This window comes from Clinocottus analis, unplaced genomic scaffold, assembly GCF_023055335.1.
Source record: "Clinocottus analis isolate CAN_PGR_092001 unplaced genomic scaffold, fCliAna1.0.p SCAF_4, whole genome shotgun sequence".
NCBI lineage: Eukaryota > Metazoa > Chordata > Actinopteri > Perciformes > Cottidae > Clinocottus > Clinocottus analis.
Window position 1 is genome coordinate 12,883,055 of NW_027176153.1, and position 15,424 is coordinate 12,898,478.

At 40.2% G+C, this 15,424-nt stretch overlaps 1 protein-coding gene across 10 annotated transcripts in view; it reads right to left on the bottom strand.

Annotated features, from left to right (window-relative positions):
* ubr4 (ubiquitin protein ligase E3 component n-recognin 4) overlaps positions 1 to 15,424 on the bottom strand; it is a 50,274-nt gene that overhangs the window by 26,468 nt on the left and 8,382 nt on the right. For 6 of the 10 annotated variants that reach the window (XM_068597262.1, XM_068597263.1, XM_068597268.1 and 3 more), the window contains exons 15-40: positions 15,187 to 15,304; positions 14,487 to 14,528; positions 11,797 to 11,984; positions 11,260 to 11,416; positions 11,047 to 11,132; positions 10,766 to 10,935; positions 9,844 to 10,123; positions 9,306 to 9,438; positions 8,550 to 8,629; positions 8,239 to 8,367; positions 7,738 to 7,920; positions 6,202 to 6,324; positions 5,869 to 6,098; positions 5,247 to 5,365; positions 5,046 to 5,143; positions 4,245 to 4,402; positions 3,950 to 4,156; positions 3,613 to 3,714; positions 3,423 to 3,523; positions 2,947 to 3,334; positions 2,753 to 2,816; positions 2,388 to 2,579; positions 2,030 to 2,100; positions 1,424 to 1,616; positions 548 to 781; positions 84 to 254 (exon numbers count right to left, since the gene is read on the bottom strand). In XM_068597262.1, coding sequence (XP_068453363.1) covers positions 84 to 254; positions 548 to 781; positions 1,424 to 1,616; positions 2,030 to 2,100; positions 2,388 to 2,579; positions 2,753 to 2,816; positions 2,947 to 3,334; positions 3,423 to 3,523; positions 3,613 to 3,714; positions 3,950 to 4,156; positions 4,245 to 4,402; positions 5,046 to 5,143; positions 5,247 to 5,365; positions 5,869 to 6,098; positions 6,202 to 6,324; positions 7,738 to 7,920; positions 8,239 to 8,367; positions 8,550 to 8,629; positions 9,306 to 9,438; positions 9,844 to 10,123; positions 10,766 to 10,935; positions 11,047 to 11,132; positions 11,260 to 11,416; positions 11,797 to 11,984; positions 14,487 to 14,528; positions 15,187 to 15,304 — 4,017 coding nt within the window. The remainder of the gene's footprint in view (positions 1 to 83; positions 255 to 547; positions 782 to 1,423; positions 1,617 to 2,029; positions 2,101 to 2,387; positions 2,580 to 2,752; positions 2,817 to 2,946; positions 3,335 to 3,422; positions 3,524 to 3,612; positions 3,715 to 3,949; positions 4,157 to 4,244; positions 4,403 to 5,045; positions 5,144 to 5,246; positions 5,366 to 5,868; positions 6,099 to 6,201; positions 6,325 to 7,737; positions 7,921 to 8,238; positions 8,368 to 8,549; positions 8,630 to 9,305; positions 9,439 to 9,843; positions 10,124 to 10,765; positions 10,936 to 11,046; positions 11,133 to 11,259; positions 11,417 to 11,796; positions 11,985 to 14,486; positions 14,529 to 15,186; positions 15,305 to 15,424) is intronic. The other 4 variants (XM_068597269.1, XM_068597266.1, XM_068597267.1 and 1 more) reach the window with 3 other exon arrangements.

The following is a 15,424-nucleotide window of genomic DNA, read 5'->3' on the forward strand; positions in this document are numbered from 1 at the left end:
TGAGGAAGAGCACAGGAGTTTAGATACATTTTAGGATGATGGGATTTACAGAATTTATCAAAGTTTAAGGCAAGTTTTCGTACCATTAATTGGTCAGTCATCTCCACAGCTTTGTCCTGAGTATGCAGTTCATTAAGTGCTTGCTGAGCTCTGCTGCTGCTTCCCACTGCTGACGCCTGCTGGAAGTTGGTCTGAATGGCTTCCATGAGGAACATGAGCATCTCTAGTATGAATGCTGCAGTGGACGATCCCATCTGTTGCGGAGAAAGAGAGCCAAAAGCTTGAAATGTTAAATACATTTGAAATAACTCTTTATAAGAAAAGCAATCATGTTCACACACCCTGATGAGACTTTAAAAAAAATGCGCTGCAGGAATATACTGCTGTTTTAGTTTGATTGTCAGGATTTTCATGTGTAGCAAATCGGCAACAACTGCATTTTGCTGTGCAACCCTGTGGTGCCCAATTTAAGTAATTTGAGTCTTGAGCAAACAATAAGACGCATAACAGAAACACTGACTTGGTGAGAAATTTGATTTTCTCTTACCACTTGTGTTACCAACTCTTCCTGACAGCCCTCAATGCTCTTGCACACACTGCTCTTCTTAGGTCTGTCTTCATCTCCAGGTTTGCCATCACAGATGGTGACCTTGCCTTTCTCAGAGGGTGAGGCATTCTGGTGGCGGATAGCACTGTCAGGCATACGCAGCTCACTCTGGAACGCAGAAGACTCTTTCAGGGTGGAGCCCATGCCGCTGCTGGGGCTGCGTTTGACCAACGCCTGTGGATGGTACAACACAAAGTGGAGCCGTGAGAATAGCAACATTGATGATATACGCATGCATATACAACTGGCAGAGATTCAAATACAATATGATAAAATACATATTTTGTTTAACTTATCTACAATTATGATAAGCTGCTTTTGTTTTCACTTTGCTAGCTCCTCCACAATGTGGAGTATATAGTTAGTCAAAAGGAAGGTCAGAGATTGTGCTGGTTGGAGGCTTGAAGTGCCTTCAAAACAAAACAAAATCATGACTCCTGATATTCCTAAAGCAATTAATTATTAACTGCATTAATATTTGGAATTTGCTGCATGCCAATCCCAAATACTTTCACTTTATTACCTCCTTGAACAAAACATGTTTAGCTATTGTAATAACATGATTGACACAAAGACAAACAAATCATTGCTAACTGAAGGTAAAATGTAGTTGATGGTTTGTTCATCACATGCACATTCAAAACTCTATTTTAAGATTAACTAGGAAAGCTGGCCTTTTCAGTAAACTGAATGTTGACAGACATTGACATTATGATTTATCTCTTTCTGGCCACATGTGTGGGCTAGCTATAACCCTGAACAAATTAAATGACTGGATGAAAGTCAATGGGGGAATGACTTGCAAGCCAAAGTTACCGCTGTTGTTCTTTTCCCATGATGACCTGAGGTATTCGGTCTCACCTGGCAGCTGCCATCCTCTTTGGCACCGCAGTCACAGAAGAAAGAGCCATATTTGGCATAGGAGATCTCATGGTCTTTGTGACAGACCTTGGCGCACACTGTGCACACACCTACCCCATCCACCATCTTACAGGTGTGACAGTGGTACCTGCAGAGTGAAAAGGAATAGGACAAGACTCTAGATTTCTACATAAAAGGCATTTTAGCTCAGGACCATCTAAATCTAATTGATGTATGTGCATGACGGAAACCAACAAATTAAATGGTGTTAAGAAATCAAAACAAAGCAGTTTAATCAGTACTAAGTTCACTAGTTGATTTTATTATAAGCAACTGAACATTAATAAACAACTACAACTTTTCAATAACCCTCTATATTCTAGATTATTTAAGAGGTCATGTGTGACAACTCTTTTCAGCTACAACAGCCTTGTAGGTTATACCAAAAGACTGTCCCATGAACTGTTGAGACCTCCTTAACCTGATCAAGATTAAAAGAACCAACTCATGGTCCCATTTAAGAAAAAAACCAAAGCCACAGGGAACAAACTCTTTTTTTACCAGTGCTGGTTCATGAACTCCTTCTGAGTAATGGTGAAGGTGCAGAGTTTGTTGCAAAGTGAGTCTTCATCCTGCAAAACAACAACAAACACGTTAAGATGTATTGTTGATTGTTGTTGCACTGATGGCACAGCGCTGTGTATTACATCTTTTTTCTGGGGTACATCACTGAAAAAAAGATTGGAATTGTATTATCGTTTGTCTTTTCTATTTGTTAAAAACTGTAAGTTATATTATGGTTATGTAGAATGCAGTCATTTTCACAACACAAATTTAAACACAATTCATGTTCAGGTCTGTATGCTGACCAGTTTAAAAAGGATCGACATAAAGGGAGAAATAAAGGATAAGATCTCACAGAGTCCTCAGCTTGGGAATCATCCTCCTCTACTGCAAGTTCCTCCACCCAGTCCGAGTCCACTTCCATGGCCTTCTCCTCTCCCTCCATCAGTATTGCTGAGGTACCTTGGCCACTGCTTTGCCGCAAGGCATTCATCACATCAGCCAGATAAGAGATGATGTGGCACGAGCATTCCAACATACTAGCATGCTGAAAACAAGGAACAGGTGCATAAATTACTTGACCATTAATGTTAAACAAAGGATGCTCCTTTTGGAAATGGCAAATTACACATTGGGCCAGTGTTTTAAATGGAATTGCACCTGGATGATAATTCACTTCTATTAACTGGTGAAATATACTGATTAATAAGAAAAACATACCTTTCCTTGTGATAAGTTTGAGCTCACTTTTTCCACAACATTCTTCTGAGTTAAATATTTTTTGCTGCAGAGAAAAAAAATATAAATGTACAAATGTAAGATCCTTATTAATAATTATGAGAGTCATTTTATTAAGCGGTTTTTATGGTGATATCTGTACTGGCAACAGCATGCCATTGAAATACATTTCTTACCATCTGGTCAGCCAGTCGATAGCTGCCCTGTGCAGTTGCAGGTGACCAGCCCCTTGTCCAGCACTGGCAAGTGTGGCCATGATGACCATGAGCTCAGGGAAGCCTGTTCCATCACCATTGGTCAGCATGTCTGTTGCCATAGGAATGAGTGTGCTGAGGAGCACAGTGCACACTCCTTCGCCCACCTGGCTGTTGTCACGCACAATATGAGTGGTGAGCACTTGCAGGAGTTGTCGGTTTTCTTGCACAATTTCCAACTGCTCGGAGTCTTTTGGTGGGGTGGCTGTCATGCGCGTCAGCCAGGACTGAAGACGAGAGGGCTCCACACAGGCGAGCTGGGCCAGAGTGCCACACAGACACAACAGACTGGGGTTTGGGCTCTTCTCAGCTGGGATGAACAGAATCACCATGATTAATTCGAAGTATACCTCAGCCTTGTGAAAGCTTTTCTTGATTTAAATGAACAATAGACTTACTGAGCTGGAAAAGCTTGGTGAAGAATTTCAGCACCCTGTTGCAGAACTTTGCCGATAGATTTTCATTGGCTGTCGCCATCATAATCTGGACAAGCTCACCGCTGGAGAAAAAAAAACAACAACACAGATTATGTGAGGTAGCAATATAAATTTGTAACAGTGCAGCCTGTAACATCAGTTAAACACATACCTGAATGAAAAGAACTCTTCCATGGCCTTGCGGACTTGAATGTTCTCGAGCTGCCTCTCAAGGTACTGAAGGCATTCCTCAAGCACAGACTCATCCAAACCACTAAAAAAGTATCCAAAATTGACGAGAGCAGTGAGAATCAAGCAAATGGAAAATGTGCAGGCAAAAAAATGCCTGCACATAAAAAAAGATAATATGCTTAAAAACGACTTAAAGTGTCACAGTGGGGTGCGGGTTAAACAATACAAACAGCCATTTCACACCACACATTGGTTTCATGTAAATATCAAACATATTTTGAAGGCAGGTTTATTTAATTGTGTTAAACATGGCATACCTGGCTGGGTCTGAGTGATTGGCAATAATGTTGTAACACCCGGTCACCAAACGCTCATAGATGCGGGCTAGGAAGGCGTCTGATTCTGAGGGGCCGAGGATGCGCTCCAGTGAGGTGCTGCTAATCTCAGCCACGCTCTCTGTGCTGCTCTCCAGGAGAAGGGGCAGCAGAGTGCGGACAACCTGCGAAGGATTTAGCTCCTCTGTGCTGAATAGAACAACATACACAGTATTAAATTAAGTTTACAGTTGTTTTCAGAAATACTTTTTGTGACTCAGATTTGACAAGCACTTACACAATGAGGTCGCCAGTGAGGCGAACCAAAGAGAGTAAGATGTGTTTAAGAGAAGAGGCCAGAGGCAAGGACTGACAACTCAATGTGCCCAGGTGAGCTGCTTGGATGGCACTGATGTAGCTCTCGGATGGGATGGTATCATTGGCAAATGCATTTCGCTAAGGAAGAAAGAAAACACAAGCCTATTAGTCTCATAATTGTTGGTCAAATTATTATTTTTAAATGGCACCTAGAATGGCAGGGCAATATAAGCAAGTCATATCTTGATATTTTTATACTTTTAATAATTCATTACATTGGATTTACATGTTTTTAATAGCTTTTAGGCAATATTTTGAATAAGTTTCATTATTTAAAATCAGATACCTATTATACAATCAATCAGAAATAGATGCATTATTTTAGAGGTTTATGACAATATAACTAATGTTTAAAATTGAACGTAAAATAAATGAGACTGAAAAAAACAAATACAAATACCACATATGAATCTTATGGTAGTGTACAGACCAACCGAAGCACAGCAACACAACAATACAGTTGCTGTGAACACAGCTTAGCAAAAGTCAACAGCAGAGTGTTGAATGTACTATTTTGACTTTTTCTCTTCAGTGCTGAAGATTGGAAGAGTAGGTGGTCGAAATAATATTACATTTACATATTATCCTTCATGCCACTCATAGTCAATGGCTTAGTACTAGCACATTAGTATAAGAAAAGGCGAGAAGAAAACTTTATGGTGATAAGATTGCCTACTCCCCATACAGTCATGCTGAACCAAAAGCAACAAGACTCGCATACCCATGAGCCAATGTTCGGGAATTCATTGGTGTGGATGCCGTTCCAGGTCTCACATATTGTCTGTACAGCCGACGGTAAGTTCTGCATAATACTATGACCTGTGGCGTTTAGGAGGATTACAAGTTTAGGCTTAAACAGTTAGTTTACAGAAAAGAAAGTGAATGTATCGTTTTCTAATTTTTGAGTAATTGTTTCACATACCCAGCTGGTTGGCCTTGCAGCGGGTGGAGCCAATTGACAGAACCGCAGCATAACCTTGGAGCTTGGCATTTGTCAGCTTGTTCTCTCCTTCCTCTGGGATGTTCATTAAAAGGTAAGACCTGGTAATGACAAGATTGTTTTTACTTAATTTCAAAATCTTCACTGCTTTAGCCTTGTTATTTAGGTTTGACGTTTACAGGAATACGCCAACAGATAGTATAAAATCAAGAACACCCTGACGTATCGTTGTGTGGAAATCTTGGAAAATAATGTTTGTATTATACTGCTTTCAATGCAAAATGGCAGTGTAAAATCTCTATAGTAAAGGATGTAATGAAATAAAAATGTCCTCTGTGGTTTCGGTTTAATACTTTTAATGAATGTGTTCAAAACCATCAAGTCATAAACTCAGGGGTGAGATACACACACACACGCAAAACAGGGAAACCATTTCATGTATTTACTTACTTTGTCCAGAAGCTAAGGCAATGCATAAATAAACCCTGCCGTTATTTCAATCATATGCTTCTATTTCAGCTTGCCATATTAACACATGACCTTGATGAGCAAGTCTGATGTTCAGTGTTTAGCAAAGTGTAGAAGTTAGTGATCGTTTTCTCACCTTGTGAAGGCTGTGTAAACATCCGTGAGCTGTAATGTGGCTGGCAGTAGGTTCTTTGTGATCTCAGATGTCTTTTGTGCATCTGCTTCAATTGCAACCTTGGACAGATGCTCATCTAGAGAAACCTGCACTTTTGAGATGACAGCATCCAGTGTGTAGATGGCTTGTAGAGAGGGCAACTGATCCAGTGGAAGGATGGCGTTTGGGTCGACACTGGAGAAGGTAGAAATCTGCAACAGAACCAAGTTGTCAACGAGTAACAGTCCTGCTCAAAAAACTGTTTGGAAAACAACCAAAAACAAAACTCCAACATGGTTATGTTATAATCATTACCTGTCTGGCAATGTACTCCTCTGCTAGCTCCACATCATATTTAACAGTGCTGCACTTAGCAGCAGTCATCTCAACCAGAGAGGCTGCCTGCTCAGCTGTCATTCCCTGCTTCACCAAGTGTTCCTGTCAGTGATGAACATTAAAATAAAACACAATTAAAAAAAAAAAAGACTATAGATATTAGAAAGCAGGAGGATGATGATGATGATAATAATAATAATGCATTTTGTTTACATAGTGCTTTTCTAATTACTCAGTCACTTTACATAACAGTTGAAATATCCTAAAAGATAAACATTCAAACAAACAAATAAAACAAAACAAATAAAAATAAATAAAAGCAGTAAGAATAAACCCAGTCACACAGTGATACATTAAAAGCAGTTCTAAAGAGGTGAGTTTTGATTTGTGATTTGAATGTGGGGAGGTCAGAGCAGTCACGCATGAGTTTGGGGAGCGAGTTCCAGAGGGAGGGGGCGGCTACAGAGAAGGCTCTGTCACCCCATGTTCAGTGCTTAGTCCTATGTGGGATGGACAGGGGGATGGCATCAGAGGAGCAGTGCTGACGGGATGGAGTGTGGTGGTGGAGCAGGTCGGTGACGTAGGAGGGGCCCTGTTAGTAGAGGTCTTTGTGGGACGGGGAGCCAGTGGAGGTTCTGGAGACCAGGGGTGATGTGACCCCGGGTGTGGGTGGGCAAGCGGGCAGCAGAATCCTGGATGTATTGGAGGTCATTGAGGATTTTGGATGTTGTACCATAAAGAATGCTATTGCAGTAATCAATTCTGGAGGTAATGAAGGCATGGATCAGGGTTTCGGCAGCAGAAGAGTCGAGTGATGGACGGAGACAGGCAATGTTTTTTAAGTGACAGAAAGCAGCTCTGGTGAGGTGTTTGGCGTGGTGTTCAAAGGAGAGGTTGCTGTCAAACATGACTCCAAGGTTGTGGACATGTGGGGAGGGAGACAGAGTGGAGTTGTTGATGGTGAGGGAGAAGTTGTGACTGGTTTTGGTGAGGGATTTGGGGCCGATGATCAAGTCAGATTTATCGTAGTTGAGTTTAAGAAAGTTGGTTTGTATCCATGAGAGCACCTGGCCGGGAAACTGAATAAGCACCTGGTACTGGTGTTGCTCACTGCGCGGGTTTAGGTGGAGTGAGACAGACCGTTGCTGCCATCTTGTTTATGGTTTCCTGTATTTTCACCGTCAACACCGATATACCATATTGCACGCATACACATTGACATCACCAATGCTACTGACTGCCACACTTATATCGTTACTTCTTTATTTATGCAAGTTAAATAAATATTATGTTTCCTCCAATTGTTGTCTGTGCATTTGTCATGGCCTAAGAGCCGGTTATGACAATATGTGAAACAATTACGAGAAGAATGATGAGTAGCATAATCATAAAATACTAATTACATTTGACATCAGCTATAAAAAAGGTTGAGTTTAATATTGTTTAAGTAAATTATTTGTTTTGCCACCGACCATGCTCATTAGCATTCACTAGGACTATCAGGTATCAACAGACCTTGATCCAGTTCACGTAGGTAGACACCCGGAGACGCGAGGACCATCGCAGTGTGTGCAGGATGTCACTCTCACTAGGATCGCTGCAGCCAGTCTTCAGCTGCTCCATGTAGGCCTTCGACGGTGGTAAAACACCCAGGATCCTCCACAGTATCAGGAAGTAATACTGAAGGGAGCATGCCTCCTGTATAGGTTTATAAACAAACATGCATCGTTTTCCAATGTCAGGGCTGAAGACCATTAAGTTACTATTGATTTAAACGTAACACTGCCGAGCCATGCTTAACATTGAATGGCTTTTGAAGTCAAACGACTAGGGAAAGCTTTTATTTGAAGCACAATACAGAATAGTTCAATTTCATATATTGTCAGTGAATGATAAATCAAAAAAGTTGGAGCCACAAAGAGTTTGTATGTGTAAGCACTAAGCAATACTGGGATGCCACCTGCAACATGGACTAGTTTACCCTGTTCATGGTTTGTTCATGTGGTGTGTTCTCACCATCGGAGTGATTGGCTTGCTCTCCTGTCTTCTTGCCGTGTCAAACTGAGAGCCTGCAACCAGGAGTGAGATGAGCCACGCATATAGTTCATCGTATTTTACTGCTCCATTGAACAGCTTTGGAAAGACCTACCAGGGGGAAAAAAAAGAGAGTAATGTTTTATATACAATTTAAATTGTATATAAATTGTACACACACACACACACACACACACACACACACACACGCTCTCACACACACGCTCTCACACACACACGCGCTCTCACACACACACGCGCTCTCACACACACACGCGCTCTCACACACACACCTTGCTGTCCAGTCTGCTGATATCATCTTCGGACGCTTCAGGGGACAGAACGCAGTAGAATTTGGGCTGAACGTTTGCATCTAAAAGATGTTAAAATATAGAAAAACAGAACTGAATATTTTCTGAACATTTACCTCACCGATGACACACAAAAACCCAGATTACTTTAAATACAAGTCAACGTTTCGGCTTTCTGCAACCAAAGGCCAAATAAGACATTTTAAGGCAACCAAAAGGTTCAACAATTAACTTGAATGACACACTTTGAAAGAGTTAAAGTTGTTTGACAAAAACACAAACAACTCCGAGACAATACAACGTTGTAGTAGTGACCTGTCAATCACAAGGTATAAGGTTTAAATGGGACTATAATTTACTAAATTAACATCATGCTGTATTGAAGAATACCTGAAACTAACATTAGAGACAATAAAGTTATGTTTACTGTAATAAATCAAGTGAGAAGTAGGGGCATTTTCTAACAGATCTTTATACAATCTGACTTATTTCAGCTCTCGATTAGCTCTATTAGACAAGAATGCTAGTTTATGGATTGCTTAACTTGTCAGACCCAGGAGGTCGCCGTCTGTCTCTCACTTACCACAAACACTGTTCAGCAAACGATGACAGAAATAGTAACAGAAAGTGATCCAGGTAGTTTTAAAAAATGGCACATGAACGAGCACATGTTAAAAAACAATGCGTCATGCTCTGGCCAGTAAATAAAACATGTTTTTCTTCCACCATTTGTCTTACCTGTGGAACAGTGTTTGGCCCAGTTCTCCTCCACCTCTTTAAATCCATAGTAAAGTGGGACGCCGTTGCGTTTGCCTCCTTCCTGAACAGAACCCGGCCCGGTGGATGGTGGGGTTAGGAGGTTATACTGCACCTGTACATAGTGTTTATAAGAGAGAGAGACGCTTATTCAAAGATTCAGCACTGGAATACAGATGATTTATACTAGCAACTTTTTTTGTCTATTTTGGCAGGTATCAAATAACTCAAAACAACAATTTACAGAATCGGAAAACCCCAGAAGTAAGCAAATCTGTGGTATTATCAAGATACGTAGCCAATAACTGCTCTAAAATAATGTAATGGGTAAGTGACTGAATGAGGCTTATATTCACGATGAGATCTTTACGGTTGCTCTCGATTGGTGAAAGATACTATTCATTAATTTACTGGATATTATTTTACTTTGCAGGAAATAAACTAGTAACAAATATAGATATCAAATAGATCTACGCTTGATCGGACAATCATCAGGATAAAACAAAAATAAGCAGTTAACCTGTTCAAAAAGGTACAACGGCGCCTTGGAGTAGTGGCGTAGCAGGTAGTCAAACACCAAACAGAGGCGGGCCAGGTTGAGAGGCACAGCCTTCAGCTGGGAGTCTTTGCTCTGTGCCACTTCAGTGATGGCTTGGGTGACCAGGGTCAGGACTGACCGCCGACCACGCTCTGACAGATTGTGGAAAAGGAGCAGGAGGAGCTGGAGGTGCTCTACATTAAGATCGTCTTCTCCATGCACAGAACTCTGGATGGTGTGCTGCTTCAATGTTCCCAAAAATCTAAAAGAGTAGGATAGGAAGCAGAAAAGAGAAATAAGAAAAACTATGATAAACTGTGTGCAATTATTTGTTTTAACAAGTACATTTCTATCTATTCCCAAAATTTTGCAAACGACAGATCTGTCAAAGGTGTGTCCACTTTGCTCATTAATATTGCTGGATACTGAAATACGGTTCGACTTAAAATGGCCTTTTCACCCGTCTTACATAAGACAGATGACAAAGTGAAGCAGAGCCTTTTCTGTGAGCACTCACTAATGCAGGGGTGAGCAATTATTTTTCCCAGGGGGGCACATGAGGAACAGAAAATATTGTGGAGGGCCGGGCCAATAGCCTGAACTCATTTATGTACTAAAAACACTATTAACATGACAGCCAATTTGTATTTAAATGCTTTAGAAACAGAAGGTCTCACAAATCTACATTTTAGTTAATATTTTGCCAACCAAATTAATCATTCAACCTTTGTTTCATTATAATGCATCTACTACTTGACATCTTTCTTTGCAGAAAAACAATGAATTAAGTCGTGAATATGAGAAGTATAAACAAAATTAGTGACACAATATTTACAGCATCAAGGGAAACTTTAAAACACTTTATTAAACATATCAATCAGAAGATCTGCAATGGCTGCCATACCTTTCCCAGACTTTCATACACTCTGGTACATCTGGCTCTCCTTGCAAGCTTGCTTTGTGCTGCCATATGAGGAGAAGTCTGGAGAGCACTGATAATGATTGAGGTTGAATGTACAGAGGCCAGGGACCCTCTGAAAAGGGTGCAACCCCTAACTGCTGAAGAAGGGTGCTCTGAAAAGTACAATAGATACAATAATAAGCCTGACATAGAATAAGCAAATAATAGGTTAATAAATGACTTACTTAGAGTAGATACTGGCAGAACAAACAAAGTCCTCTTACCTGCAGGGCTGGCGATGGAAGATCTGATGTTACCAGGGTGTGATTGAAATGATACAGCGCTAACGAAAACGCTTCATCTGAGGAGCCTGAGGAAAACCAAATGCATTAATCCTCACAGCATGCTTTGCCTTCTACAGCATCCACTCGATAGCAAGCCAACACAGGTAACATTTTTGATAATTTTCATGATAAGCAGTTATATTTCTAGTGTACCTTTAACATCTTTGTCCACATCTTTGATGATGCTGGCTAGTGTAGCCATGTGCTGCTCTGTCAGAGACACGCTCAGGTAGTTGCGGATAAAGTTGTTCCTGGACTTGAGCATTGAGGTGGTGATGAAGTTCAGAATGCTGGAGGCTAAACTGAGGAACTTTAGGAAGGAAAAAAAAAGTTTGAGTTGCTGGCTGGACACATTAAACCAAGCAGTTAGTAATAAAATAATTCAGAAAAATAAACTATAAAATATAGCAATGTAAAGCGACAGCATCACATAAAAGCCAGTCTGTAAAATTGAGTTTTAAGAAGTGATTAAAAAGATTACTAATTCTACGAGTTCCAAAGACGAGGGGCCCTGATGGCAAAAGCACGGTGACCTTTACTTTTCACCCTCGACTTTGGAACAGCCAAAGTAGAGAAGTAGAGACCTAAATACAGGTACGCTAACATTTTTTTATAAATGCAGGTGCCGTTTGCGCTGGACTATTAATACATTATTCTGTTGGTTGTAGGTACACCAAAATCGTTCCTCACCAGTTCTGGGTCTTTCCGTCCAGCTAAGATGTTGCCATTCTCACTTGGATTCTGCTTGTTGGGGCTCTTCAGTCTGGGAGAGGTCTCCAGAGGTGGCGGTGGTGGAGGGGGTGGGGGAGCTACTTTGTCTTTGGTGGGTGAAATTGTCTCTTCAAACCACAGCCCCAAGATGGGTTCACTGTCATCATCTGCAGACAAACAATTTATATGAACTTCTTTGAGTGAGAAATGTCCCAAGACTTACAAGATGTGTGTGGAGTGGGAGTGGTGTGACCAAAGGACGAAATGTAAAAAGCTTCAACCTAGTGAGACCTATGACACTGTGAAGGCGGTGGACACAAGCCAAAGACAGCAGTAAAGAGTGAACATATAGACATTCTGTTGGTGAATATCCACTTAAAGAAAACGAAACATTTTCTCTTGAGGGTTTTTCCTCAAGACATTCACTTATAATTGCCATCATTGACAATAAGGAAAAGCTCATTCATTGTGTTTACTTGCATTGTATTTCCCCTTTTCTTCAATATACTTGCCATTACAACAGGAAGTAAAATGATAGTATAGGGCTCATTTTGTAGTGGTTCCTTATGTAACTGTAGTTGCTAAAAAAAACAACTAAAAAGGTTCCTCGTAGTAGTATATTTAGACATGCTATTGGCAACAATCAAACAGACAATGCTGTTCAAGGTTTTTCTTAATTTCCCACATGTGCATCAGGCTACATCCACACTAATAGGTCTCCGTTAAAAACTAGGGAAAAGATTTTTGTTCCACTAGCACGACTAAAAAACAATCATCACATGACTATTCACATACACTGGCCATGCGGGTGTTGTATTAAAGTACTATAGTATACTTTAGTAATAAAACGATGTGCTTGATTCTTGAGATCCTCCTCTATACAGATCTTAGTTACAATTAGCTAAAATGCTACAAGTCTTATTCTGATTCTGTCACGCAAACATCCAATTTACTTAAAAAATAAACACTTAAAAATCAAATTTAACAGATGAGGGGTCAATAAATTTGGTCACATTTCACTCATTTCCTGTGTTGCGTGGTTGTCTGTTGTCACAATCGTAGTCTGCCGGGTGGCTGAAAGTCCCTGTCAGACTGCAGAGCATTTATCATGCTTTTGAACGTTTAAAGCTTTCTTGTGGACTTCATAATAGTTGTGCAGAACAAAATAAGCATTAATAGGAAAATTAAAGTCCGCCGTTTTGTGGCAATCGCCCTCTTCAAAGCTGCCCACGGTGACTTCAGAAGACTGCTCCGTTTGGCCGATAATGCTCCTAGACCCGCCGCTTGCTTATCGCTCCAATAATTTGATTCTCCACATGTAGGCAGTAGAAGTATTAAAAGAAATGTGTAATTTAACCGGACTGAAAACATAGTGTGGATGTAGCCTAAGTTTTTTGGAACTATTGAAGCATCAGTGCCCTCCACCCAGAAATCCCAAACCGACTAGATGCTTAATGATGCTTGGGCACAGATAACTGCACATGCCGTCGTTCTCTAGAGAGTTGATCCTCTAATACAGCAGCGTTATGTTTGTTTCTTAGTCGTCCCCCACCCACTCCTCTCACCCTGGACAATAAGAATCGCTTATATCCTGTGTTTTTAGTTCCAAAACCAGTTCAATGTGTACAGATAGAGCCTAACTACATCTCGAGGGTTTGTTTTTTGAAGTGTCTGCTTTTGCTGGCCACACACTGAACTCTCACCCCTATCCTTCTTCTATGAGTCAATTAAATATGTTTAGCAACATTAGACTTGAAAAACATCTTACAGCAGATGTACCCAGTTGAGGTATCAACAGATTAATTCAAACAGAAACAAGAAATAACGTTTAAATGTTAAAAGAATATCACTTTAAGTTGATATTCACAGCTGCATGCAACATACAAAAATAATTTTTTTCCGGTGACAGCAAGACGTAGCAGTGTGTTTAAGCCCATAGTTTACAAGCACAACTTGAATTTATTGAGTTCAAAATAACACCACTGTTTTGACATGGGGTCCTACATTATTTTAGTATTGGAGGTAGTTTTCCAAAATGTCTGATGAGTAATGCAATGACAAATAAGAAGAATGTGATGGTCAATGAAAAGATACATAAGATCTGCAATAGTGCTAAGGAATATTACCCGATTATCACAATCATTTAAATGGTTACCTCAGTATTGTGATTTAACGTAAACTACTAGTCTGCATTACATTTCTCCAGGACAAGGCACATAATGCAGAATAGATGACAAATTGGGGATTTGTGTTTTTAGGACTAAGATCTTAAAAGCACCTTGTTCACCCAGCCGAGGAACAAAATGTAGTTTGTCAGTGACAATTAATGCTAGTATCAGCAACTTTTCTATTCTTTACCCAGCTCTAAGGTTTTAATGCTTGCAAAAACAATAATGAGCTCCCACATGTCAACACTGCTGGTATTGTCCTTTGAACCATACTGAGCCACAGATGAATCTCTTGACAAAACATTGTCATAATCACGTTAATTTCAGTCAAAAGCACCATTCAGACTTTATCAAAAAGCCTTTTCATCTGTGGCTCTGTCATTCTTTAAGCTATTAGGGCGACAGCTCAGAGCCTAGATTGTGAGACAAACAATAACAAAATGAATCTAGGACAGTGAAGTGGACACCAAGTCTTTGACCTGAGGACAGAAAACTGCTGACCTGAGACACAAGCTGCACTTGTCTTCTCCTGTCTTCTCTCTGCTGAAATAGTAGACACTGTCATCTACACTGTCCCATTATGTAATGAAAGGACAAAAATTTCAATGACATGTATCGTGTGTGTGTGTGTGTGTGTGTGTGTGTGTGTGTGTGTGTGTGTGTGTGTGTTTACCCTTCTCACTGCTTACACAACCTGACTGACTGGTCTACTGACAGCACAGCTGTTTCACTGCCTCACTGATACAGTGTTGACACTAGCTCAGAGATCAAACTCAAACATAAATCTGCTTTCAGCACCTGCATCCACAGGGTCATGAAGATAAATCTAAGCAATATCTTGAAGGCATTGTACAAAGATTTGTTTATTGGTCTGTTGGTGAATTTACAAATTTAGTGATGAGCACATAAGGGTGCCTTCATCCCACCTACAGTTACATAATGTCTTCATTCAAAGTAAACAAATTCTTAATAATCTTGCTTTTAAATACCTTTGTTAATATTTTTGATATGACTAATTCATGCCAGACATATCTCCTTCTTGACAATTGTCTCCTTATTTACAAGCATGAGTAGCATACAAAAGTTTTGTTTTGCAAACCTTAAGCTGCTATGTGAGTGCATCCTCTAGCATGACCTTTCAAATTAAAGGAGGCTTTTCAAAGTGTTGAAGTAATTGCTGAAATGCAGAATGATGAAGTACCTTGACTGCTATCCTCCTCTGTACTGCTGAAATCATCCTCATAGTATGTGTTTGAATCTGTAGAAGCGCTGGCATCACTGCTGACTGAGCCCTTCCTCTGTCGTTGGAGAACACAAGCCTAATGGAAGCAAAAACAACAACAGTCTAAATGATGATCATCGTTTTTGATCATTCACTCTTTTTTTCAAATCAAAAAACAATTTTATTAGCTAGGCAGTTTGTAAAGAACACATTTTTC